The sequence below is a fragment of the Cricetulus griseus genome, chromosome 6, assembly GCF_003668045.3.
Source record: "Cricetulus griseus strain 17A/GY chromosome 6, alternate assembly CriGri-PICRH-1.0, whole genome shotgun sequence".
NCBI lineage: Eukaryota > Metazoa > Chordata > Mammalia > Rodentia > Cricetidae > Cricetulus > Cricetulus griseus.
In genome coordinates, this window is record NC_048599.1 from 56519133 (window position 1) to 56545616 (window position 26484).

Below are 26484 nucleotides of genomic sequence, written 5' to 3' on the forward strand. Positions count from 1 at the left end.
CTTCACTACACAGAGGCATGAGTGAGAAGGCAGTAGCACACAGCAGAAGCATGAGAGCAAAGTCCCTTGTCTATTTTGAGGACATGCCCCAGTGTTGTTTCATCTTTTGGAAGTCCCTCAAAAGGAAAGACTCTTCTTTCAGTCCTTACCATATCCAATTCAATAACTCCTGTCATTAGTAAGATTTTTTTCTATTTTACAATCTAGAAAAACCCACCATATCACATTAAGAGTTTTCATAGTGTTTAACGTATTAAGATAAAAAAATTTCCAAATCTTTGAGAGAGATAAGATAAAGTAAATGGGAAAAAAAAAAAAAAAGAGTAGAGGACAGGAAGGAAGAACTGAATTATGTGCAAAACTGGACACACACTTGGGACTCACAGAGGCTGCAGCATGCAGCATCTTACCTCTCGTATTCTAATCTCTTCACAAGGTATGTGTTGTTTTTCCTGAAGTCTTGAAGCTGATCTTCCTGTCGAAGAAACTCCTGACGAAGCTCAGCCAGTTGTTCTAGCCATACAAGGGGAAGAGCCAAAAAATAATCAAACTTACTGCAATACTTTCTTTCTTTCTTCCTTTTTTTTTTCCAGAAAAAGGCAATTCTATTTTAAAGTAACAATTCTTGTGCAACAAATATCTGTACTTCCTCACAGGGGAGGATGGGATCCTGCAAGGTTCTGAGGAGTTTGAGGAAGATCCTATCCCAATGGCCTACCAGACCTTACCAAAGAGACAGCACCTGCAGAACTGTGGGGCTGATTACTTCCAGAAAAATGTGATCTAATCTTTTTTTGTTAATCTTTCAGTTTTCAAGGAAATTGCAAGAATTACATTTATTTCCCACAGTGTGGTGAGCCCATGAAGAGGCCTGGCTCAAACCTCCTGACCTTGATTTGTGAGGGACCTTCACCTGGACCAACCACTCCAAGCAGTTCTCAGAAGTGGAATGTAGCAATTGAGAGAGATTTGGTCAAGGAAATGAAGCTTAGCCCATAACTGGTACAGAAGAAACTGAAATACTTTCTATGAAGAGGTCTTTATATCATGTACATTTTATTTATTTATTGTTTTTCGAGACAGGTTTCTCTGTAGCTTTGGAGCCTGTCCTGGAGCTTGATCTGTAGACCTCGAGAACTCACAGAGATCCACCTGCCTCTCCTCTGCCTCCCAAGTGCTGGGATTAAAGCCAGGTGCCACCACCATCTGGCAATTATGTACATTTTCAATTTCTCTACTTATACTCTTTTTTTTTTTTGGATTTCAAGACAGAGTTTCTCTGCGTAGCTTTGGAGCCTATCCTGGCATTCACTCTAGAGACCAGGCTGGCCTCGAACTCACAGAGATCTGCCTGCCTCTGCCTCTGCCTCCCGAGTGCTGGGATTAAAGGCATGCACCACCAATGCTCGGCTCTACTCATACTCTTAAAAGTTAGACAGCGATAGCATGTGTGATGGGTGAGAGGTCAACCTTGGGTGTAGCGCATCAGGAGCCCTCTACCTTGGATGTTTTTGTGACCTATGTGCCTGAGTGTGTGTCTGTGTACCACATGCATGCAAAAGCCCTTGGAAGGTCACTGAGCAGACAAGGCTGGCTGGTCAACAAGCTCCAGGGCTTACTAAGGCCTTCCTCATTGTTCATACTGTGGCTCATCTAAAGATCACTGAGATGACTCCAATTCTCAAAATTGAACTTGTACTGCCAAATTTAGAACCCAGTATTCATCCAAACTATAGAAACGTGTTGTTACCACTCATCTAACAAAGACCTCCCATTCAGCTCTACAACAGCTTTAGTTGCTGTCTCAACTTTTTCAAATTCTAAAAGTATCCATGCTGCTTCATCATTGGGGCACCAGAAATTTCAAATATCACCTGTTTTCCAACTTTGTCATATTTTTTTTTTTTTTTTTTTACATTTTTCTTTGGCTTCAACTTTGAAGTCTGTATTTACTTCTCTTGTACCAACTATATTCCTCAGCAGGTCCATGGTAACAGAACACTTGTATATTTCAGTAGGATTTGAACACAAGTTCTTAGATGCATCCTGCATTGCATTACCAGTGATGGTCTTGCAGTCCCACTTTTTTGTTTGTTTGTTTGAGACAGTCTCTCCATGTAACTCTGCTGTCTTGGAATTCATAGCCATCCACCTGCTTCTGCCTTGAGTGCTAGGCTTTAAGGATTGCACTAGAATGTCTAGTTAACTGTTATTTATTTGGTAGTGTTCTTTTTTTCTGTTTTTTTTTTTTCTGTTTTCTTTTCTTTTTTTTTTTTTTAGACAGGGTTTCTCTGTGTACGAGCCCTGGCTGTCCTGGAACTCACTCAGTAGACCAGGCTGGCCTTGAACTCAGAGATCTGCCTGTCCCTGCCTCCCAAGTGCTAGCATTAAAGGTATACCTAGCTACACTGTATTTCCTTAATATGAACTCAATGATAATGTTCAGTGAAGGTGCTACTGGCCACTATTATAAGATTCTTGGGGTTCCAGATATAGTGCCTATATGCCAGCACCCACTGTAAGTTTGAAGCTAGTCTCAGTTACATAGGAAGACCTTAACTTTATAAAAAATTACTCCAAACCCGGGTGGTGGTGGTGCACACCTTTAATCCCAGCACTTGGGAGGCAGAGGCAGGCGGATCTCTGTGAGTTTGAGGCCGCCTGGTCTACAAAGCTACACAGGGAAAGCCTGTGTGGGTGGGTGGGGTGGAGGGGAGATCCAAACAAAAAAAACTTCTAAAAAACACTATGAAATGGTGCCACTCACATTCAGGGTGAGTCTTAGCTCCTCCATTATATTCACTTAAAAACACCCTCACAGACATGCCCAGAGTTGTTTCTCCCAGGTGATTATAAATCTAGTCAAACTGACAATGAAGATTAAACCATCACATGTCCCAATTCCTAAAAACAAACTGACAGGTGAAGTGCTGTGGAGCTTGCTCTCCTTACCTATTCTTTCTATAAAGGTGGTAACTATCTCCTATTACTTCATCTAAAACAAAACAGCATATGGCCCTGAATGCTGTAAGAGAGCAGGCTGAGCAAGCCATGGAAAGCAAGTCAGTAAGCAGCACTCATGGCCTCTATATCAATTCCTGCTTTCTTCCAGGTTCCTGCCTTAACTTCCGTGGATAGTGGACTACTATCTATCAGAGGAAATATGCCATCTCTTCCCCAAGTTGCTTTGATCATGGTGTTTTATCATATTAACAGAAAAATAACTAATACAGAGTACTTTTACAGTTAGAGCTTTTAATTCATTTATTACTCATTTCCCTACATTCCAGGTTTCTGTCTGTCTTCAGAGTGCCCAATGCATTAAGCTTAGAGAACCTCACATGCTAGACACAATGCAGAAGAAACACCCCATTTTTTTCTAGAAACTTGATGGTCACATAAGCTACAGTTCAATTTTCTTTGAGAACTTTTTTATATTTATGTGCTTGCACAAATGCATACACGTGCATGTGGAGTCCAGAGAGCAAACACTGCGTGTCTTCTCTATTCTTCTCCTCTATTTATTTGAAATAGAATCTCTTGCGGAACCTGGCGTTGGTGGCTCACGCCTTTAATCCCAGCACTTGGGAGGCAGAGGCAGGCAGAGCTCTGTGAGTTCGAGGCCAGCCTGGTTTCCAGAGCGATGCCAGGATAAGCTTCAAAGCTACACAGAGAAACCCTGTCTCGAAAAATCGAAAACCAAAAAAAGAAAATCTATCGCTGGACCTGGAACTTAGACATATTGTAAGACTACCAGGCCAACGAGCTCCAAGGATAGACTACCTGTCTCTATCTCCTCAGTATTAGGATTACCAAATCCAAAACATCCAGCATTTTATGTGGGCACCTCAGGACTGTATGACAAGCACTTTGCTAACTGACCAACCCTCTCAGCCCTTCTTTAAGGAATTCTTTTTGGTTACGTGCACACATTTGTGTCATGCAGTATTCTCGGAGGTCAAAGGACAAGCTCAAGCACAGGTCCTTTACTTCCATCTTGTTTAAGACAGGGTCTCTTTGTTCACAGCTGCAGACACCAACTGGCCTATTAGCTTTTATGTATCCTCCTGTTTCTGTCTCCTGCTTGCCTCAGGAGTGCTAGAATTACAGATGCTAATGCTATTTTGCACAGATTTACATAGATTCTGTGGATTCAAATGCTGGTTCTTATCCCTACAGGTCTAGCAGTTTGCCTACTGAGTCGTGTCTCCAGCTCCTTCTGAGGATTCTTTAAAGAATATTTTATTGTAGGAACCCTGTCTATGCACAAGATTAAAATACAGGCCTCAAACTCTTACACTTATTGCATACAGAGCAACATTAAGTGATTTTTTTTTAATATTTTAAAGTAAAGAGACATTTTGCCATAAGAGTAATAACTATGTCCAGAAAATTTTATTTCTTTCATCCATTTCTTAATTCTTGAAGATTTCAGACATGAAGTAGTCTTTACTTTTCCTCTATAATTAAAGGTTTCTTACCTTTTAAATGATGTATGTCTGCCATCTGATACGATATGTTGTTCTGTAGTTTAACCTAAAAAAGAAATTGTTTTTCATTTTAATAATATGTAGTTTCTTTTTTTTTCCCCTTTAACACAATGTCCAAGTAGCTCAAGTAGCTCAAACTATTCTTGAACTCCCTATGTTACGTTTGTTGTTGCTGTTTGCTTGGTTTAGGTTTTTCTTTTTGAGACAGGGTCTATCTATGCATCCCTGGCTCATCTGGAACTGCTCTGTAAACCAGGCTGGCCTTTAACTCACACAGATCTGCCTGTCTCTACCTCAGGTGCTAGGATTAAAGATGTGTGCCGCCACATCTGCCTCAACTCTCTTTTAAGTCAAGGGTGACCTTCAATACCTGATATTCATGCCACCACTCTCTAGTGCTAACACGTGTATACCACTTCACCCATCAAGAATGCGTAGTTTCATTCATATTTACTCACATGCACTTGGAACTTGATCATAAATGCAAATAAAACTCTATTTACACCCCACCTCTATTTCAAAAAGAATTAAGACATAAATTCTAATTCTGTAATGCTTAAAGTTGCATGAGAATGTTTACCTGACACACAGTATAACAATTTTCAAGTTTTTAAAAAGTTTATTTAACTTTATGTGTATTGGTATGAAGGTGTCAGATCCCCTGGAACTGGAGTTACAGACAGTTGTGAGCTGTCATGTGGGTTCTGGGAACTGAATCCAGGTCCTCTGGAAGAGCAGCCAGTGCTCTTAACTGCTGAATCATCGCTCCAGCCCTGAATTTTCAAGTTTTAAAGTTTGAGTTGAACATTATTTAATGATTCCCCCACCCCAAATCTTACAGAAGACCTCTTACTAACTAAATATTAAGCTAAGATTGTTTGAAACATTCACTATCAAATCAAAAATTAATTCATGCTTATCATACTTCTATAGGGCAACGCAGTGTTTCTGGATGGTATGTGTTCAGGGTTCCAAGTGGTAGTCATTGTGCTGTATGCTAGTAATAGGTGCGCATGTGCGTGCGTGCATATGCACGTGCATGTCCGAGTGCGTGCGTGCGTGCGTGCGTGCGTGCGTGCGTGCGTGCGTGTGTGTGTGTGTGTGTGTGTGTGTGTGTGTGTTTCTTTTCTTCCACCATGTGGATCCAGGAGATCAAACTCAGGTTATCAGTTTTACAGGCATGTCACCAGCTCTCACACATTCCTTTTCCCCTACCATCTAGTGCCAACATACTGACAAGAATGTGAAACAACAGAGAAAGCACATGAGCATTTTCAAGGAATTAATAGGCAAGGTAGTACCTTAAAGAGTATAATTCCTCTGGTAATTCAGAGAGTCCATGGAAGAAAGGATTCTGTCTGAAATAGGAATTGAAGGCTAGGTAAAATTTGAAGCAAGTAGAAAAGAGCACTTCAGAAAGAGAAAATAACCAATAAAATGTATAGTGTCAAGAAGGCCTAAGGTATGTAAGAAGACTCCAAAGTACTATCTGGTGATACAGTAGAAAGAATAGTAAGAAAAGGAGCTAGAGGGACAAGGCAAGGAAGGACCTTTAGAATCAAGAAGGGTCTATTCTTCAGCCCTGAATTCTGATTACTTAATACTTAAGGTGAAAGTTTATCCATAAACAAAGAGCAGATGAAAGTAGAATTGTTCCAAGAGCAGGAGTCTAGCTGAAGTCTTGGGAGCTTTGAAGAAGTTAAATAATAACCCTGACACACAGTTGTAAGAAAGGAATGAAGCCTAGTACATGGCATAACACAGGTACACTCTGAAACCACAAAAGGGCAAACAATTTGTGATCCCATCCGAATGAAATGCACAGAAAAGGCCAGTCTACAAGGACAGAAAGACAATGGCTACTACCTAGGGAGAGAAGGTAACGGGGAGTCTCTAAGGATAAACCAGAATCTTTCACAAACACATATGTTACACCTGAGCAGTATCCCCAGCCATGCAGAGTGACTTTTTTTTTTCTTTTTCAAGACAGGGTTTCACTATATTGCTTTGGAGCCTGTCCTGGAACTTGCTCTGTAGACCAGGCTGGCTTTGAACTTACAGAGATCCGCCTGCCTCTGCCTCCTGAGTGCTGGGATTAAAGGCATGAGCCACCAACACTAAACCAGAGTGACTTCTTATGTGCACAGGATTTTTGGAGGATGAACATATTTTAGAATTAGACAATGGTGACCAGCTATGCAACACTATTAAGTTTGCTTCTAAAAAGCCCCACTGAACTATATACTTTAAAAGGGTTAATTTTGCTATATCAATTTTTGTCTACATTTTTTTACATATACTTTTTTTTTTTTTTTTTTTTTTGGTTTTTCGAGGCAGGTTTTCTCTGTGTAGCTTTGGAGCCTATCCTGACACTCGCTATGGAGACCAGGCTGGCCTCCAACTCACAGAGATCTGCCTGCCTCTGCCTCCCGAGTGCTGGGACTAAAGGAGTGCGCTACCAATGCCTGGCTTACATATACATTTTTTAAAGATTTATTTATTTATTACGTATACAGTGTTCTGTCTGAATGTATGCCTGCACATCAGAAGAGGGAACCAGATCTCATTACAGATGGTTGTGAGCCACCATGTGGTTGCTGGGAATTGAACTCAGGACCTCTGGAAGAGCAGCCAGTGCTCTTAACCTCTGAGCCATCTCTCCAGCCCTACATCTACATTTTATAATGCAAAAAAGAGCCGTAGAATACTGAGTGTGCTATGAACAGCACACAGGAAAATGCAGGTAGAACAAACACTATGTGCTCAAGGAGCTCATTACTCAGAAGAGACACTAAAGAAAACAGGCAATTACGCACAGTGAAATAAATGATACCATGTTCTCCAGACATGTAGGAGAACACAGTAGAAGCAGCAAGTAAATCCATCCAGCCTCAGGAGAAAACAGAGGGCTTCTGGAGATGACAATAATGTCTGACATGACTCCTACAGAAAGAGTAATGCTCACTCAGGAAGTAGGGAAGTTAAAGAGGAAAATCATTTAAGGAAGTATCAAAACTTAGAATCGAAAATCAGTGAACATTCTAGGAGCTGCCTGCCATCAGTCCCAAGGAGCTGGAATAATGAAATAAGGGGAAATAGCAAGATGTATCTCTTAAAAATTAATCAAGGTCTGTAGTACAAGGGTCTTACAAAGAAGGCAGGCACTTCCCATGGAATCTTTAAAAGGACTTTTAAGCAAGAGCATGAATTCAATATTCAAGTAAATTTGGCTATAGTATGATGAGTAGACCAGAGGGGACAAGACTAAACAGAAGAACCCAGGTCACTGTATAGGTGAGAGAAAATGTCTCTTAGTAGGCCTGTTTGAATAAGGTCAGCAACTAAGGATAGTAACTAAGGGTCACTGGTTACAGTTTATTCATTGGAGGAAAATTCCCCCAATACATTTTATGATATTGAATTACATAAAATTCAATTTCCAATGTCTATAAATAGTTTTGTGGGACATGAGCCACACTGCCTGTGTCTATGCCTGCCTGATAGCTGTGGTGATAGTGACAGAGATGGTATATGGCCTCCAAAGTCTCAAGTACTTACTGTCTGGCTTTTTATAGAAAAGGTCCGATTACTCCTACACTAACAGAGCAAGAATAGAAAGGCAGCACCTTGAGATGGTTAAGTGGTTAAAGGTGCTTGCCACCAAGTCTGATGACCTGGGTTTGATTCCTAGAACCCACATGGTAGAAGGAGAGAGATGACTCCTGAAATGGTCTTCTGACATAAGTACAATGGCACGAGCACGTTCTCCACCCCAATAAATAAATGTAAAAGAGATACACACTTAAAGGGGGATTTAAGGGCCAGCCTTAACATCCCCTACCACCAAGTGCTCAGGGTTCAAAAGAGACATTACAATAAGTGAAAGGACTAAGGTCTGAGGACTAAAGGAATGAGTCTACTCACATGTGTCTTATCATTGCCTCTTTATTCTTCCAGAAAAAAAAAATCTGCCCTCCCACAAGGTTTCCAGTTTATATGCCCACAGAGACACAATTAGTAATTCTCTGGCAATATCAAGGTTACAGGCAGGTGTTTCTCAGGGCCAATAAGACAGATAAGGCTGACAAAGCAGGTGCCTGTTACCTTACTTTATATCTCAGAAGGGGTGTGGCTATGAAGTGCATGGGCATATCTGAAAAGGGTCCATAGAGGAAGGAGCTATGATTTCTAAGAGGAGAGAAAGGGAGTTTCTGTGTTAACAATGTCTGTGTGGTTAAGCTAGAAGTCTGTTACAAGTAAATGTAGAAAAAGGGAAGAAAACTTGCAGGCAGTGTTGTGTGCACTCTCTGAGCACTTCCGCTGGGAAAACATCGTTGTGGCAACCAGCATAACTTCTGGAGGAAAATGGATGGCACTTAGTCCGCATTAGCATTTTCACCAAATGTTAGCTGATTAAAGGGAACTTCTCTGCCCTAGAGACTAATCAAAGGGAAAAACTATGGCTATGTAGTGTAAAATCCAGAGGCTGGCTCTCCCAACCTCGGGCTAAGCCTTCCAGCTGAAGCCCGAGTGAGAAGGAATTTCCTTCCTCCAGGGCCTTCAGGAACTCAAGGCACCCAATATATATTCTATATATCAATATTATACAGCCAAATGAAAAGTCATCCTCATGACTCCCCACAGATACATATGCCCAGTAGATGGAATATTTTCATGAGACATACACACAAGCAGTGGGAAACACCCAAAGCTATTCTTAGGGAAGAGATGAACTGACTCATGAGAGAAATTATAGACAGGAGCAACTGATTTCCACAGCCAGTGACTCCATGGCCTTGCAAGATAGAGCTCCCTGTTACTCATGTGGTAGATCGGCCTGTTGAATATTAGTTATCCTGTTATACTTCTCATGGCCGGGTGGAGGGTGGGGAGGTGGGGGAGGCACACAGACAAGTCAGTCAAGGAACAGTTTAAAGTACAGTAAGATATGAGGAGCTAACTGAAAATCACTGGAGCTGGAGTCACAGGTAGTTGTCAGCAGCCCAACGTGGGTGTTGAGAACCAAACTCAGGTCCTATGGAAGAAAACAAGGTACTCTTAATCACTGAGCCATCTGCCTAGCCCCTAATCTGGGTTCTTATTACTACTGACTAATTATAAATTAATTAGTAATTAATTTGGTTTTACCACATAGCGACACTATTAAACTGTCAATGCTCTAGAAAGCTTTAGAAAAACTTGAGCTTTTCTTCTATCTTCTGGACAGGAAAACAGTACAAGAACTCAAAGCATTATTTATATTATTATATATGTTCTTCAAGTTTCTTTGCAGGTGAATGGTATAGCTGGGTGGACAGACAGACAACAGTTAAAAACATAGCCCATCTCTTGCTCAAATTACATCTAAAATCAGACAGACACTGTTTGCATAAAAATGGTTCCCATAGGCTCATATATTTGAATGCTTAGTCACCAGGGAGTGGCACTATTTGAAAGGATTAAGAGGATTAGGAGGTGTGGCCTTGTTGGAGGAAGTGTCACTAGGAGTCCATGCCAAGCCCAGAGTTTCTCTCTACCTACAGATCATGATGTAGCTCTCAGCTACTGCTCTAGCATCTGCATGCATGCTGCCATGATGATAATGAGCTAAACCCCTGAAACTATAGAGAAGTCCCAAGTAAATCTTCTAAAAGAGCTACCCTGGTCCTAGTGTCTCTTCTCAGCAATAGAACAGTGACTAAGGCAGATACCAATCCAGATTACAAAAATTTAAAATGGTGGCTGGGAATACTGACCTTCAATTATATATTCTTAGCTACTGGAAAGATTGAGGCAGAAAGACTACTTAGCCCACAACTTCCAGGACAATGCGAAAAATATAGCAAAACACTATGTATAAGAAAGAAAGAAGAAAAGAAAGAGAGAGCGAGAGAGAGAGAGAGAGAGAGAGAGAGAGAGAGAGAGAGAGAGAGAGAGAAGAAGAAAGGAAGAAAGAAAGAAAGAAAGAAAGAAAGAAAGAAAGAAAGAGAGAGAGAGAGAAAGAGACTATAAATATAGTTCTATAATGTTGAAACAACTTGCCTGGCCTCAGATTCTACTAGTAATCTCCTCATACGAAGTCCATTTAAAACAACTTTTTTCAAAAGTTACATATGATCTTATTTCTAATGCAAATACTGAAGGAACCAGCTTCCTTTTGGCAGCCATAACAGCCGAACACGTGCTTGCCATAAACCTGCCTTGGTCACGTAGAGGTCAGATGCCTGTCTCGTGACAAGGAACCAATCGGAAGTTAGCTGGTGGCGCTATGCTTTACGACCCTGGGTGTGCTTTACGGACAAGCGCACAGCAATGACGTAGAGAGCATAGCAACCACCCTGGGAGGGCCTATGGGCCATAACAACCAGTTGACCAATCAACACAGGGCAAGCCCTCCAAGCCTGGAAGCACACCAATCCTGAGCCTGTGCGTACCCCTAGACACTCCCCTTACGCTGCCCTATAAGATCTTTGGGGAGACCTTAGGAGCCGTCTTTTTCTAGCCATCTGCCATGGCGGGTGGGTGAAAGACCCGAGCTAACATGGGGTTAGTTCGTTAAATTACAATAAAGCCTCGTGCAGTTTGCAGCAAGCTCTCGAATCCGCCTGGTGATTGGGGTGACCTCGAACCTGGCCTGAGACCCCGGATACTTGAGTTTTCGGGGGTTTAACAATACCACTTAAGATTTTTTTTCTTTTTTCTTTTGGTTTTTCGAGTCAGGGTTTGGAAGATTTTTTGTTTTTTTCAACCCTCAATAAGAATTATGTCTCAGCTGGGTGGAAGAGGCACTCACCTTTAATACCAGCACTCAGGAGGCAGAGGCAGGTAGATCTCTGAGTTTGAGGCCAGCCTGAAATGTATGCTTGCTGAGTGACCCCCTATACTTTATTCGACATGCTTTGTACTTCATACTGTACCCTGCAAAATTACCTTCATTCATGCTTGCATAATTTTAATTAGCTTTCAAGAATGTTTTTTTTTTTGGGGGGGGGGAAGAGGCTGGGTCTGGTATCCTAGTCTGATTTCAAAGTAGGTACGTAGGTGAGAATGACCTTGAAACTTCTCCACCCCCTCCCCTTTGTTTTTCAAGAGAGGGTTTCTTGTATAGTCCTGGCTGTCCTGGAGCTCACTCTGTAGATCAGGCTGGCCTTGAACTCACAGAGATAAGCCTACCTCTGCCTCCCCAATGCTGAGATTAAAGGCATGCACCACCATCACCTGGCTAACTTTGAAACTTCTAATCAATCATCCTGCATCCATCTCCTCAGTGCTGGGTTTCGCCTCCATACCCAGTTTATGTAGTGCTGGGATTGAACCCTGAGTTTAGTACATGCTAGGCAAGCACTGTACCAACTAAGCTACATTCCTAAGCCCTCACAGACTTTTGAACTTCCTCACTTAATTCCATCAACACTTTCACTGCCTGAAGAGTTTATTTCTCCTCTACTTTTCTGTAATACAAAAAAAAAAAAAAAAAAAACCAAACCAACAACAACAAAAAACGGTCCACTCACATCTTTTTTTCACTGGTTACATTTCCACTGCTGTGACAAAATAATCAACAGAAACAACCTAAGGGAATCTATAGTTATACAGCCCTAATTGCACAGTATCTCATCTGATCTTGAGACCTAAACAAAGTGGGGCTTAGTTGGTACTTACAGTGGAGAAGCAAACTAAAGGGACCCAGGTTTAATGCTAGTTTACAGTTTCCAGTGAGTGGAGTCTTGTCACCTGGCTTCATGTATCTGGGCAGACTATCATGGCAGCAGGATTGTGTGTAGGGAGGGAGCCGCTCTGAGGTATTTTATCCCTGACTCTTCCTGTCTTCTTTTTTGAAATACCACTTTGGACCCACCCCCAAACATCTACTTCTTCAAACTCCATCTCCTCAAGTTTCAAGACCTCCCAAAATAACACTACTTCCTGGGGACTAAGCCCTAAACACCTGAGCATTTTTTAAGGACACCTCATGTCCAAACAGCAACACTGTCCTTCCTGTGACCTCTTTTCTGAGGTTCTTGTCTCCTCAGGAAGAATTATCTTCTTGTATTTCCCAGCATACTTCTTATTCATCCCAGTTATTTCATATACTTCCTCTAATCTTTCATCATCTACTACCTAAAACATTGTCTTTATACCTACCAGCCCTTTCTGAAATTCTTTTTTTAATGCTTTCTCCAGCTCTGTGATTTGTTTAGATTAATTTTGGCAGTTATTACCAGTTGCTGTTTTCCTTTTCATCTGGGCCCTGAAAATGGCTCAGCTGTGTCTGCTTCACTTTCATTATGGCTTGTTCTTGGGCAATTAGCACAGCTATGACCAATTACTACAAAGGTTACATATACTTAGCTTTCAATAAGTTACCCTCATTTCTGTCTCCTTTGTCTCCAACACCAAAAAGTCAACAATCTCAGTGTCTGCCTCCCATTCCCACCCCATTTTTAAAACTCCATCTCACATCAAACTCAAATGATTTCTACAAACAATTCTATCTTCTTTAATATTTAGTAGTTATGTAAACACACTCGTATGTATGTATGTATGTATGTATGTATGTACGTACATATGAATGATGTTGGGTTTTTTGTTTGTTTTTTTCAAGACAGGTTTTTTTTTTTTTTTTCCCTGTGTAGCTCTGGAGCCTGTCCTGGAGCTTGTTCTGTAGACAAGGCTAACCTCAAACAAACAGAGCTCCACCTGCCTTTTTCTCCCGAGTGCTGGCTAACACATAGACTTTTGAGCAATGTCTGAACTCTAAATTAGGGGCAGAAGAGAAGGCTCAACAGCAAAGAGCACTTGCAGCATTCCCAGAGGCACAGATTCAGGATCTTCCAAGCAGTACCAATCCAAAGATTGTGCCTGTGACCACTGTGCATGTATTAGATCTGACAGGAGAGTAACCTTTTCCATTCCATAAGATGCAAATGACATTTTAAATACACTTGTAACTTTTACTTGATTCATTAAGATCTGTCTCTCTTGAAATAATAGTAGAAACCATATCTGGCTACATGGGGAGTGAGATATGTAAGTCAAAGTCTTTTTATGTATCTCTGGATAGCCTTGAACTTGCAGCAATCTTCCTGCTTCTTCTTGAGTGTTTGGTTTAAAAGTATGCAGCACACCTGTCTTATTAAATGCTTTTAAGAATAATTTTATTGTATTAACTTATTTATTGCAGGTTTGTATGTTTATATACACGTGTGGAGGTCAGAGGAAAACATGCAGGAGAGTTGGTTCTTTCTTTCACCATGTGGGTGAAGAGATTGAACTCAGGTCATCAGGTTTGGCAGCAAGTGCATTTACCTGATGGACCATTAGTTATCTCACTGGCCCTATTGGTTACATACTAAAATCAGCACAGAAAGTCTTTGGTCATGGTTGGCTATAATGAACCAAAATTGTTTTTGTTTAATCATTAATTGTATTTTATTATGGCGCACATTCATTATTCATTCAATCAATAATTTATAATGTATTTACTGAGTGCGCTATGTGCTAAGACGGGGCATAAGAAGTATTTTGTTGGTCTGTTAAATCACTGAAATCATTCATTCCATTAGCCAGTCACAAGGAAATACTGAGTACCCAGGAGATAAAGGACCCTGCAAGGATTAGAGATCAAGAAGCCTGGTTATAGTGGCACACGCCTTAAACCCAGCACTCAGGAGGCAGAGGCAGGCAGCTCTCTGTGAGTTTGAGGCCAGCCTGGTCTCCGAGTGAGTGCCAGGATAGGCTCCAAAGCTACACATAGAAACCCTGTTTCGAAAACAACAACAACAACAACAAAAACAAAAACAAACAAACAAAAAGAAACAAACAAAAAAAAACAACAAAAAGAAAGATACAAGAAACAGAAGGGAGTTCTGGTTAAATGATACAATTGTTGGAGTCATGGGCATGTAGAAAACAACTGAAGTTTTGTGAGCAAATATGGTTACTGAGGAAAGGAATAAAATACAGAGGATTCAATCTAAAATGAATGAGTAGTACTAAACAATGTTAAGCAGGGGTGAATCTAGCAAAGGACAGTAAGAAAGAGAAAAACAGGGAAAACTGGTATCATGGGAGTCAAGAGCATAGAGAACTGGAGAAACAGGAGTAGGCAAAGAAACTGCAGACATGAGAGGAACAATTCTCTTCAGGAATGTCTGACTGCATCATCAGTAGAGGCAGAGGCAGGCGGATCTCTGTGAATCTGAGGACATCCTGGTCTACAGAGGAGTTCCAGGACAGGCTCCAAAGCAATACAGAGAAACCTGTCTCAAAAAACCAAAAAAAGTCTGACCGCAAAGGGGGAAGATTCAAGTATTTAAATGCTACATAGAGTTTTTGTTTTTATTTTTTCAAGACAGGGTTTCTCTATGTAGCTCTGGCTATCCTCACAGAGGTCTGTCTGCCTCTGGTATAAGAGGTGTGCTTCAGAACCACCCAGCAAGGGAACAAATTTATGGAGAGATTTATTAAAGGTCCCTGAATTACACCCAAAGAACAAGTAGGAAGATTAGCAGAAGGCCTTACTTTAACTAAAGAGTAAAACAGTGCAGATGTGAGCATGCCTGGAGATTTGGTAGAATAAGTTTTACCATATAATTCTTAAACAGGCAGGGGGCAGCCTTGAGGTTTGAGAAAAGGAATTTAAATGAGGAAAAGGGTGAGAAAAGAGGAGTTGGTCTGAACAGGGAAGAGATCTGAAAAGTATTCTAAGGGCACACTGCCCAGAGAAATTTACTTAAGGTGTGGCTGTTGGGTTTGCTGACCAAAAATTTCTACAAGTATGGTTACAGGACTTTCTCCAACTATGCTAGTTTCTCCAGACTTGCTAAGTTGCATAGTGAGTTCCAGAGCAGGATATACAGGCTGGGAAAGGAGGGGGTTAGGCAAACATTCTGCCAACTGAGCTGCATCCTTAGCCTTCAATGCAGTTTTAATATGCATTCCCACATGACTAAGAACACTGAGCATTTTAAAATACATTTATTGGTCTTTTTTTTAAAAAGTTAAATATTTACATATAGGGGTATTTTGTCTCCATATATCTCTGTGCACCATTTGTGTGCCTACTACCCAAGGAAGTCAGACAAGGGTGTCAGATCCCCTGGGACTGGAGTCACAGACAGTTGTGAGCTGCCATGTGGATTCTGGGAATTGAACCTGGGTCCTCTTGCTGTTCACCACTGAGCCATCTCATGGGCTCTTTTTATTTCTTCTTTTGAGAATTGTTTCTTCAATTCTATTCCACTGATTTACAAGTCAGTTTACAGTTTTGTTTCAGTGACATGCTGCAACATGAATTTTGTTAAGGTAGTATATTTGAAATCAGGTATTGTGATGTCTCCAGCATTACTCTTTCTACCTAGGATTGCTTCAACTGTTCTGTCTTTCCTGTTTTCATAAAAAATTTAGGGGCTTTTTTCTTCTAATTTTGTGAAGCATGTCACTAGAATTTTTGATGGGGATTGTGTTGCATATGTAGATCACTTTTTGTAATATAGCCATTTTTAAAATATAAGTTTTGCCAAACCATTATGTATTCTTCAATATCTGTCTTCCATGTTTTGTTTTTGAGGCAGGATTTCGCTGTCCAAGAACTAGCTCTTGTAGGCCAGGCTGACCTCAAACTCACAGAGATCCACCTGCCTCTGAGTGCTGGAATTAAAGGCATGTGCCACCACCGCCCGGCTTCTTCCATGTTTTAAAGTTTTCATCATGGAAGTCTTTCATATCCTTGGTGGCTTATTTTTAGTTTTAGGTTTCTTTGTTGTTGTTATTTGTTTTTTAGCTACTGTAAATGTTTTTCCCTTCCCCTTATTTCTTTCTCAGAAAGTTCATTACTAAAAGACAGAAAAGCAACTAATCTTTGTGTGTTGGTTTAGTATCCTTCTGTACTGCTAAAAGCATTTATGAGACTTTAAGAGTTCTCTAGGAGTCTATAGTAGTGGTTCTTAATCTGTGGGTAGCGACCCCTTTGGGGGTCAAATGACCCTTTCACAAGGGTCACATATCAGATATCCAGCACATAGGATTCATTATGATTCATAACAGTAGCAAAACTACAGTTATGAAGTAGCAACTCAAATAATTTTATGGTTGGGGATCAGCACATGAATTGTATTAACGGGTTATAGCATTAGGAAGGTCAAAAACCACTGGTCTACAGGCTCTTTAAGTGTAGGATCATGCAGAGATAATTTATCTTCTTCCTTCCCTATTTGGATCTCTCTTACTTCTTTTTCTTGCCTCATTGCTTTAGCTAAGTCCTCAAGTATACTGAGGAGATACTTTGTCTCATTTCTGAATTTAAAGGAAATGCCTTACTGATTTAGTATTATGTTGGCAGCTGGTCTATCAGATTATCTTCATTATGCTGAAGTATGTTCCTTGTATTTGTTTCTTTAGGGCTTTTATCATGAAATGATGTTGAACTTTTCCAAAGGCCTTTTCATAGCTATTGGGATGATCATGTGATGTATGTGTGTGTGCTTGACTGTTCACATGTGTGAAGGTCAGAGGTTGATGTATTGCCTTCTAATGAGTTCTCATTGTATTTTTTGAGGGTCATTCACAGTTTCACCATCTCTCACTTTGGACTTCACCTTTTCAGTTACAGTGGCTGATCAAAGAGCCGCTGGGATCTACCTGTTTTCCCCCATTTCCCTCCCAGTCCCTAGCACTCAGGTTATAGGCAGGTTGCCATGCCTTTTATATGGGTAATGGGAATCTCAATTCAGGTCCTCATGCTTAAGCAGCAAGGACTCTACCCACTGAGCCATCTCTCCAGCCTGGTTTCTGTCTTTAAGCATATGAATGTGTTATATTATATTTATTGATTTGAACCATCCCTGGATGAAACTGTGGAACAAAACCAACTTGATCATAGTGTGTGGTTTGGTTTGCAAATATTTTATTGATAATTTTTGTTTCTATGTTCATGATAGAGATTGGTCTAAAGTTTTCTTTTTCTGTGTCCTTACCTGATTTTGGTATCAGAGTAATACAAGAACTCACAGAATGAATTTGTTTGTATTCCTCTGCTTTTTATTTTATATGACAGGAGCACTGGTGTAAACTCTTCTTTAAAAGTCTAATAGAATTCAGCAGTGACTCTGTCCATCCTGGGCTTTTCTTTGTTGGAACTCTTCTTTGCTGCTTCAATCTCACTGCTTGTATGTATCTTAGACTTGGATGGAATAGTATATAAATGTCTCTTAAATCCATTTTATGTATGGTACAGCTCAACCTTTAAATTTCTTGATTTTTAATCTGGATGACCTATCTACTGATGATAGTGAGGAACTAGAGTCATCTACTATTATTTTATCAGGACTTATGAATACCTTGGTGCCTATTAGTTTTGTTTTACAAAGTTGAGAGCCCCAATATTTGATGCATAAATACTTATAGTTATTATGTCTTCTTGATGAACTGTTCCCTTAGTATAGGCCTTCTTCATCTTTCCAGGTTAATTTGGACTTGAAGTCTATTTTACCAGATAGTAGAACAGCTACACCATTTGCTTTCAATTTGCATTTGCTTGGAATATTAACTTAAATCCTTTCACTTTCAGTCCATGTTTGTGTTTGGTGTGGATATTTAACAGTATTCTTTCTTTAAATGAACAGGAGATATCTTTCCATTTATTTTTGTATGCTTCAATTTCCTTCATCAGTGTTTTATAATTTTCAATATAGGAGTCTCTCATTCCTTTTTAAAATTCCAACTGTTTTATTTGTTTTGTTATTAATGTGAACATAATTGTTAATGATATGCTCCAACAGCTCACTGTCTGTAAACAGAAGCAGAACTGATTTGTGTGTCTTGGTTCTGTAATACGAAGTTTTACCAGATTTGTTAGCTTTACCCATTGTTTTGTTTTGCTTTGTTTTTTTTTTTGGGGGGGGGGTCCCAAGTCTTTGTTTTGAGACAGGGTCTTACTGTATGTCTCTAGATGGCCTGGAACTCATTAAACACACCAGGCTAGTTTCAAGCTCACAAGCATCCACCTGCCTCTGCCTCCAAGTATGTGCTGTCACATCCAGCCTATTCTCAACTCTTTAGTAGCTCTCAGCTAATTATATTACAAGAAAGTACATTTGGGATTATCTTCTCCTACTTACTTCAATCCTCCACTCCGAATACATAGTTAATGATTTTCCTGTGGCTATCTCCTTCAAGAGCATCAACTATGAGTCAGAAATGTCAGTACCTGCCTTTAATCCCAGCACTCAGGAGGCAGAGGCAAGCAGGTCTCTGAGTTTGAGGTCTACAAAGTGAGTTCCAGGACAGCCAGAGTTATACAGAGACTTGGTCTCAAAACAAAACAAAAGAATATTAACTATGGGACAGTATGAAGAAGGGCACTTGCCCTCCAGCCTAACAATCTCAGCTTGATCCCAGAAAACCATATAGTGGAAGAAGAGAACTAAACCTCACAAATAGTCCTCTGACTTCTAAATATATATGACATACACAATGTCAGTCAAATTCCCTCCCAGGAGGAGATATAAGCAATGTCTACCCTTTCTTCAAATTCCAACAACAGGCAGAGGCATGATTCCACCAAAGTGAACCAAAGTTCACTAGGGAGCCAATGAGTTTATTGGACTTCTTTGCAGAGCACAGATAAGGGTTACTTAAGGGAGGGGGTACTGGTCTCCCCCAACAGACCACACCCAATAGAGATGAGGGCTTTCCCATAGCTATATAGATGGAACCCTTCTCCTCTAGTCTTTAGTAACCGTTATACTCTAGCCCCCCATTTTTATGTGGTTCTGGAATCAAACTTAGGTCCTCATATTTGTAAGGCAAGTACTTTACTGAAAATTATCTCCTCAACATTATTATTATTATTATCATCATCATCATCATCATCATCATCATCATCATCATTATCATCATCATCATTGGTAGTGGTAGTAGTAGTGTTTTGAGACAGGGTTTCTCTGGTTGTCCTGGAACTTACTCTGTAGACTAGGCTGGCTTGGAACTCACAGAGATCCACCTGCCTCTGTCTCCTAAGTGCTGGAATTACAGCTGGGCACTCCCACCTCCCCCAGTTGAACATTACTTTTAAATGCTTCCATTTCCTGAGTTTATAGTTATGTGCCACAATGTCCAGCTCTTATCTTTTCAAAATAAATTTTATTGTATTATTCCCCCCCACACACACCGTACCCTCTCCCTTAGTATGGCATTTAAGACTGTTAAGTGTCTATCCCTAAGAGGCCAAAAACCAAATCAACATGTAAATCAACTGATTCTCTACATAGATGCCAAGACAGTCAATGGAAAAAAAAGACCTGTGTCAGTTTTTCCACAGTGACAGGACACCTGCTATAAACTTAAGAAGGAGCATTTATTTGGATCAGTTTCAGAAGTTTCAAAACAGCTGGCTTCAATGCTCCTGAGCCTAGTTAAGAGCAGAATATCTTAACACCAATGTGTGACACAGGAGCCTGTTTACCTTATAGCATAAAGCAGAGAACAGTACAAAAATGGACCAGTGCCAAGATTTATCTTCTAAAGGAACCCCTCCCCAACAGTCTATTCAAATACTGAATCTATCAGAAGATGAAACCACTGTTAGGTCAGAGTCATCATAAACTCTCTGGAAACATCCTTACAGACACAACTAGAGACATGCTAACCCCGTACGTGTCTGTCAATCCAATCAAATTGACTAGATTCTTTAATATGCTGGGACAACTGAATAAACCACATGCAAAGCAATGTTGTATCATGCCATATGGGAAAATCAACTCAAATGGAACAAAGGCCTCAACAGAAGAAGAACTGTGTAACTTTTAGAACAGAAAAAAAAGAAAAAAAATGTTCATGATCTTGGATTTTATAATTATTTCTTAAATTTAATAACAAAAGCAGAGACAACCAAATTTAAAAAAATAGATAAAAATAAATAAAAAAAGATAAAAAATAAAAAATAGATAAAACTGAATCTTATCAACATTCAAAACTTCAAACAATACTAGTGACAAACTGAAAACATAACCTATAAAATCTAGGAAAAAATTACAGATCAGGTCTAATTGAGTCTGACACCAAGAATACATAAAGAATGACAGCTTAGTGTCTAACAACGTTAGATATAAAAATAAACAAAGGGGTTGGGAGCTGGAGAGATGGCTCAGTGGTTAAGAGCACTGGCTGCTCTTCCAGAGGTCCTGAGTTCAATTCCCAGGATGCACATGATGGCTCACAACCATCTATAGTGGGATTTGATGCCCTCTTCTGCCATAAAGTTGATAGAGCACTCAATACATAAAATAAATGAATCTTAAAACAAAATGAACAAAGGAAGCCTTGATAGCTGCCATGACAGCCTGATATCCCCTAAACCATAAGCTGAAGTAAAGTCTTCCTTGAGGAGGAGGAGGAGGTGGAGGAGGTGGAGGAGGAAGAGGTGGAGGAGGAGGAGATGGAGGAGGAGAAGGGCAAGGAAGTGGGTGCTGAAGAGATGGCCCAGTGATTAAGAGCATTGGCTATTCTTCCAAAGGACCTGAGTTCAATTACCAGTACCTACAAAGTGACTCGTAATCGTCTGTAACTCCAGTTCCAAGAGACCCAACAGCCTCTTCTGATCTCTGCAGGCACTGCACATATGTGGTGCGCAGACATACCATGAAGCAAAACAGTCATATATACTTTTTTTTTCCTTCAAGATAGGGCTTCTCTGTATAGTGTAACAGAGCCCCAGACTTAGTAGGCCCTGAGACTTTAGCACAAGTCTGTCTATAGTGGAGGTACCATTCTGGCTGTAAAACTTGGCATACAGTCAGCACCTGCCAAAACTAAAGCACAAGCCATCAAAGTCCATAGTTATGAGGAAAGACTCATAATTATGAGGAAAGACTCTAAATGTACTAACCTTGCTTTCTGACTTCCATAGTTCAGCTTGAACCCAAGATTTTTAAAAAATAGTTTATTTTTATTTCATTTGCATTGGTGTTTTGACTGCATGTATGTCTGTGTGAGGGTGTCAGATCTTAGAGTTACAGACAGTTGTTAGCTGCCATGTGGGTGCTGGGAATTGAACCAGGGTCATCTGGAAGCGCAGTCAGTCCTCCTAACTGCTGAGCCATCTCTCCATCTGCCCTTGAACCCAGGATTTCAAGATCAGTCTGAGCAACATCGAAAGACTCCATCATAAAATTAACTAATCTAGGAGGGTGTGTGGGAGAAAAAATATGAAGGAACCAAAACCAATATTCTCCTCATGCTAAAAAGACAATGAACTGTTTTACAACAGAATATTTTGACCGTATCTTCTAAAAGTAGTGCATTCAGAGAAGTGGGTAATCTGTGTTGGGTAGTCCAGCACATATTTATACATGCTTGGCTCCAAAACCAGGGCAAACTGCTACATCAGTCATCAAATATTTATTGAGTCCACATATAATTTGTAGTGACAAATCTGTGTTTAGTTTTCTAATTTTCTATTTTATTTTGATATATAATACTCATACATAGGGCACAATGTGATTTTTTGATATACATATTCAATGTATATTAATCAAAGCAGAGTAATTAATGCAGTCATCACCTCAAATGCTTTTCATTTCTTGCTGGTCAAATACTTAAAATCCTTACAGTTATCTTGAAACACAGTCCATTACTGTTACCTGTAGTCAGCCAATTGTGCAAGAGAACATCAGAACTTATTCATCCTGTCAACTAACACTGCACCTGTTGCTCAACCTCTCCCAATTGTCTACTCCCTACCAGACTGGAGTTTGTTTTGTTCTTGCATTACTAAGGATCAAACTGAGGGCTTCAAGTGGAGATACAGCTCACCAGTACTGTGCTTACCTACCATTGGTAAGGACGTGGGTTGGATTCTTTGTAACACACACACACACACACACACACATACACACACACACACCCCTACTGCGTGACAGGCAAGCATGCTGTTACTGAGCTACACATCCTCCCTGTGCAGACTAGAGTTTCAAACTCGAGATAGTATATATTTGGGGAAAAAAAGAGAAAAGTAGGTCCAACCAGAACGGTGCACACCTGCAATATAAACTAAAAACAACAACAAACAGAATCAGATGAAAACAACAAAGAATTCTACTAGACCTCCAAAGAAAAATACCAACACTCCTTGAATTATTCCATAAAAAAGAAAAGAAAGGAACATTTGTGAATTCCTTTTTTTTTTTCTTTTTAATGTTTTTTTGAGACAGGGTTTCTCTGTATAGCCTTGGTTGTCCTGGAACTTGCTCTATAGATCAGGCTGGCCTGGAAATCAAAGAGATCTGCCTGCCTCTACCTCCCAAGTGCTGGGATTAAAGGTGTGCACCACCACTTGTAAATTCTTTTAACAAAACCAATATTATTACTCTGATACCAAAACCAAAGATCCAATAGAAAAAGAAAATCATTGATCAATCTCTCTGATGAACACGGATGAAAAAATTATCAACAACATGTTTTGTATTGTGTGTGTGTGTGTGTGTGTGTGTGTGTGTGTGTGTGTGTGGTATTCTTTTTTTCCTCCATTTTTTTTATTTGAATTGGAAACAAGATTGTTTTACATGTCGATCCCAGTGATTTATTATGTACACAGTGTTCTGTCTGTATGCATGCCTACACACCAGAAGAGGGCATCAGATCTCATTATGGATGGTTATAAGCTGCCATGTGGGTGCTGGGAATTGAACTCGGGACCTCTGCAAGAACAGCCAGTGCTCTTAATCTCTGAGTCATCTCTCCAGCCTTCAACAATGTTATTTTTAAGAGTACTCACTGCTCTTCCAAAGGACACAGGTTGGATTCCCAGCACCCACATCACCCACATGGCAGTTCACAACCATCTGTAACTCCAATGCATGGAATACAACACAATCTGTGGCCTCACTAGGTAACACACACACACACACACACACACACACACACACACACACACACACACACACACAGTGCACAGACACATTTGCCGCTAGACACTCAAACATATAAAATAAAAAAAAATTAGAAATCAGCCAGGCAGTGGTGGCGCACGCCTTTAATCCCAGCACTCAGGAAACAGAGGCAGGAGGATCTTTGTGAGTTCGAGGCCAGCCTGGTCTACAGAGTGAGTTCCAGGACAGGCTCTAAAGCAATAAAGAGAAACCCTGTCTCAAAAAACCAAAATAATAATAATAATGATGATGCTTGATGATGATGATGATGATAATGATAAATTAAAAAATAAATATAAAGCTGAGTTTTTTGTTTTTGTTTGTTTATAAGATTTTATTTATTTATTTATTATACAACATTCTGCTTCCATGTATATCTGCACACCAGAAGAGGGCACCAGATCTCATAATGGATGGTTGTGAGCCACCATGTGGTTGCTGGGAATTGAACTCAGGATCTCCGGAAGAGCAGTCAGTGCTCTTAACCTCTGAGCCATCTCTCCAGCCCCCCCCTTTTTTTATTTTTTTATTTTTTGGTTTTTCGAGGCAGGGTTTCTTTGTGTAGCTTTGGAGCCTATCCTGGCACTTGCTCTGGCCACCAGGCTGGCCTCGAACTCACAGAGATCCGCCTGCTTCTGCCTCCGGAGTGCTGGGATTAAAGGGGTGAGCCAACATCGTCCGGCTTTTTTTGTTTTAATAAGCCAAAGTTTAAAACACATCAATAAGATTATCCTATCTTTTTTCAGGGTCTAGCCAGGTAAACGGATAGGAATAAAAAAGACCATATTGAATAAAGCAACCCATACTCAGAAAGACAATGTCGCATTGTCTCCCTTCTGAGGATCCTAGCTCCAAATATTCAGATATAAGTGCATATCCTGGAGTAACTTCAGAAACCAGGAAAGTAAAAAAAAAAAAAAAGGGGACCATGGGACCCTTTTGTGGAAGGCACAAGAGGAGAATAGCAGGGTACAAATCATCTGAAGGGGAAATCGGAAAAACAAGGGGGCTCTAATTAGGGAAGAGGAGAGAGATAAATACAGAAAGGATTTCTGAAAAAGTCTTAAGAAATTATACTATTAACTATCTACCTAAAATACCTATAGTACACAATTAGTTGGTGTATGAATATACATGTACAGCTTAATGAAATTTTCCTATCTGGGCTTACAATGCTCCATCCAAGTACCAAAGAAAATCAAACAAAAACTCCAACACCAGGTATCAGAAGCCTTCTTTTGAGTTGTTGGCCAGGCTTGTCCAAGAGACTCCAATGTTATAAGCTGTTCTTATCATCCTTGGCTGCCTCCTAGGTGGAAAATAAGTCCCTTGCTGAAGAACTCATGCCTTTCAGACACAGGGCCCAGAGACTTCTGAGTTAGAACTGACAAACCACCAGCAAGGTCTGATAACCCTATAGTAACAGTAGTTGTACACAAAAACCCAGGTAACTACAGACAACATGGCAATGTGGGCCTGAGGACAGGGAACAGAAGTGACGGACACCACAGAGGAATAGACACCACTGGTGTACAAGTGTGAAGAGAGCTCTCAGATTAAATAAAAATGAAGTGTGGTGAGTTAATCTTGGGAGTAAAAGTGTAAATAATTGTAGATAAGGGACAGAAAAATAGTAGCCAGATGATTGTACATTTACTTGGGTATAGTTTAATAGCCAGGAGAACTGGAGTAGAGCAGAAACAGACCTTGGTAGTAACCAACAGCTGGAATTATCACCAGTTCAATGAGAAGGAAATCATGTCTGGAACTAGAAACCTAGTCAAGACAGGGTTTCTCTGTAGCTTTGGAGCCTATCCTGGCACTTGATCTGGAGACCAGGCTGGCCTCGAACTCACAGAGATCTGCCTGCCTCTGCCTCTTGAGTGCTGGGATTAAAGGCGTGCGCCACCAACACCCGGTGAGGCCATGGATCTTAAAGGAGAACCTACAGTCATCACTTTACTAAACCACCATGATCCCTAACTACATTTCAGTATTTGTCCTTATACCCACAGATAAGTGTAGCCCTCACCCTTCATAAGGAAACTTCTCTTTGCAACAGATGGACATCATATAAAAAAAAAATCACAACCAGGGGGCTGGAGAGATGGCACAGAGGTTAAGAGCACTCACTGGATGCTCTTTCCAGAGATCATGAGTTTGATTCCCAGCAACCACATGGTGGCTCACAACCATCTATAGTGAGATCTGGTGCCCTTTTCTGGTGTGCGGGCAAACATGCAGGTAGAACACTTTATGTAACAAATAAATAAAATCTTTAAAAAAAATCACAACCAATCAAAATGTGGAGCTATGGAATCCAGTCCCAGCTGATATATCTATAACACAATTCCTGCAGTTAAGACTCAGGGATCACTGCAGAAGAGAGGCCAGAAAGATTGTAAGAGTCAGAGAAACAGAGAGTTTGCTGTGAAGTGTCTCTCCTAGGAATGTCAGAAGCTAAAAAGTGACATTTGAAATAGGAGGGATTAAAACTTTAATAGAATCTGGGGTGGAGATATGGTAGAGATACAGAAATGAACTCTTAACATTCAGTCAGCTGTAAACACTAACAGAAACCACGCAGGAGAAAATTTAAAGCAGTCTGTGCTCGAGGAACTTACAATGTTGAGAAGAGGAGGTTAACACAAGGAAACTATTAGCTAAACAAATAAACTAGTGTGGCTCAAATAACACATGTAAATTATACATAAAAAAGAAAAGCATGATCAGAATTCCTAGGGGCTACAGAGTGAATATACAAGGCTCAGAAGGTAGATTAAAGGGTGGGGCAAGAGGATGAATCAAGGAAGAGGAAGAAAGACATAAAGAATCATAATGACACATGGAGAAAGGTACATGGAGAAAAAATTCAGCAGAACCGCCAGTCTTGAACAACTTGGATCAGGAGCTAATGAAAGACACAGGTGGTTGCAGCCACTCTACAGAAGACCTCAAAGATTAAACAACATTCTGACGTCATGAAGTAATTGATACAGCCACTCTGAAAGTAAGGTCTGAGGGTGCTTGGGTTTGCTTATGGGGAGAACTGCTTAAAGGGAAAG

General features: G+C 40.3%; 1 protein-coding gene across 2 annotated transcripts in view; it reads right to left on the reverse strand.

Annotated features, from left to right (window-relative positions):
• Golm2 (golgi membrane protein 2) overlaps nt 1–26484 on the reverse strand; it is a 66891-nt gene that overhangs the window by 34539 nt on the left and 5868 nt on the right. For both annotated transcript variants that reach the window (XM_027422006.2, XM_027422005.2), the window contains exons 2-3: nt 4482–4536; nt 411–513 (exon numbers count right to left, since the gene is read on the reverse strand). In XM_027422006.2, the coding sequence (XP_027277807.1) occupies nt 411–513; nt 4482–4536 (158 nt within the window). The remainder of the gene's footprint in view (nt 1–410; nt 514–4481; nt 4537–26484) is intronic.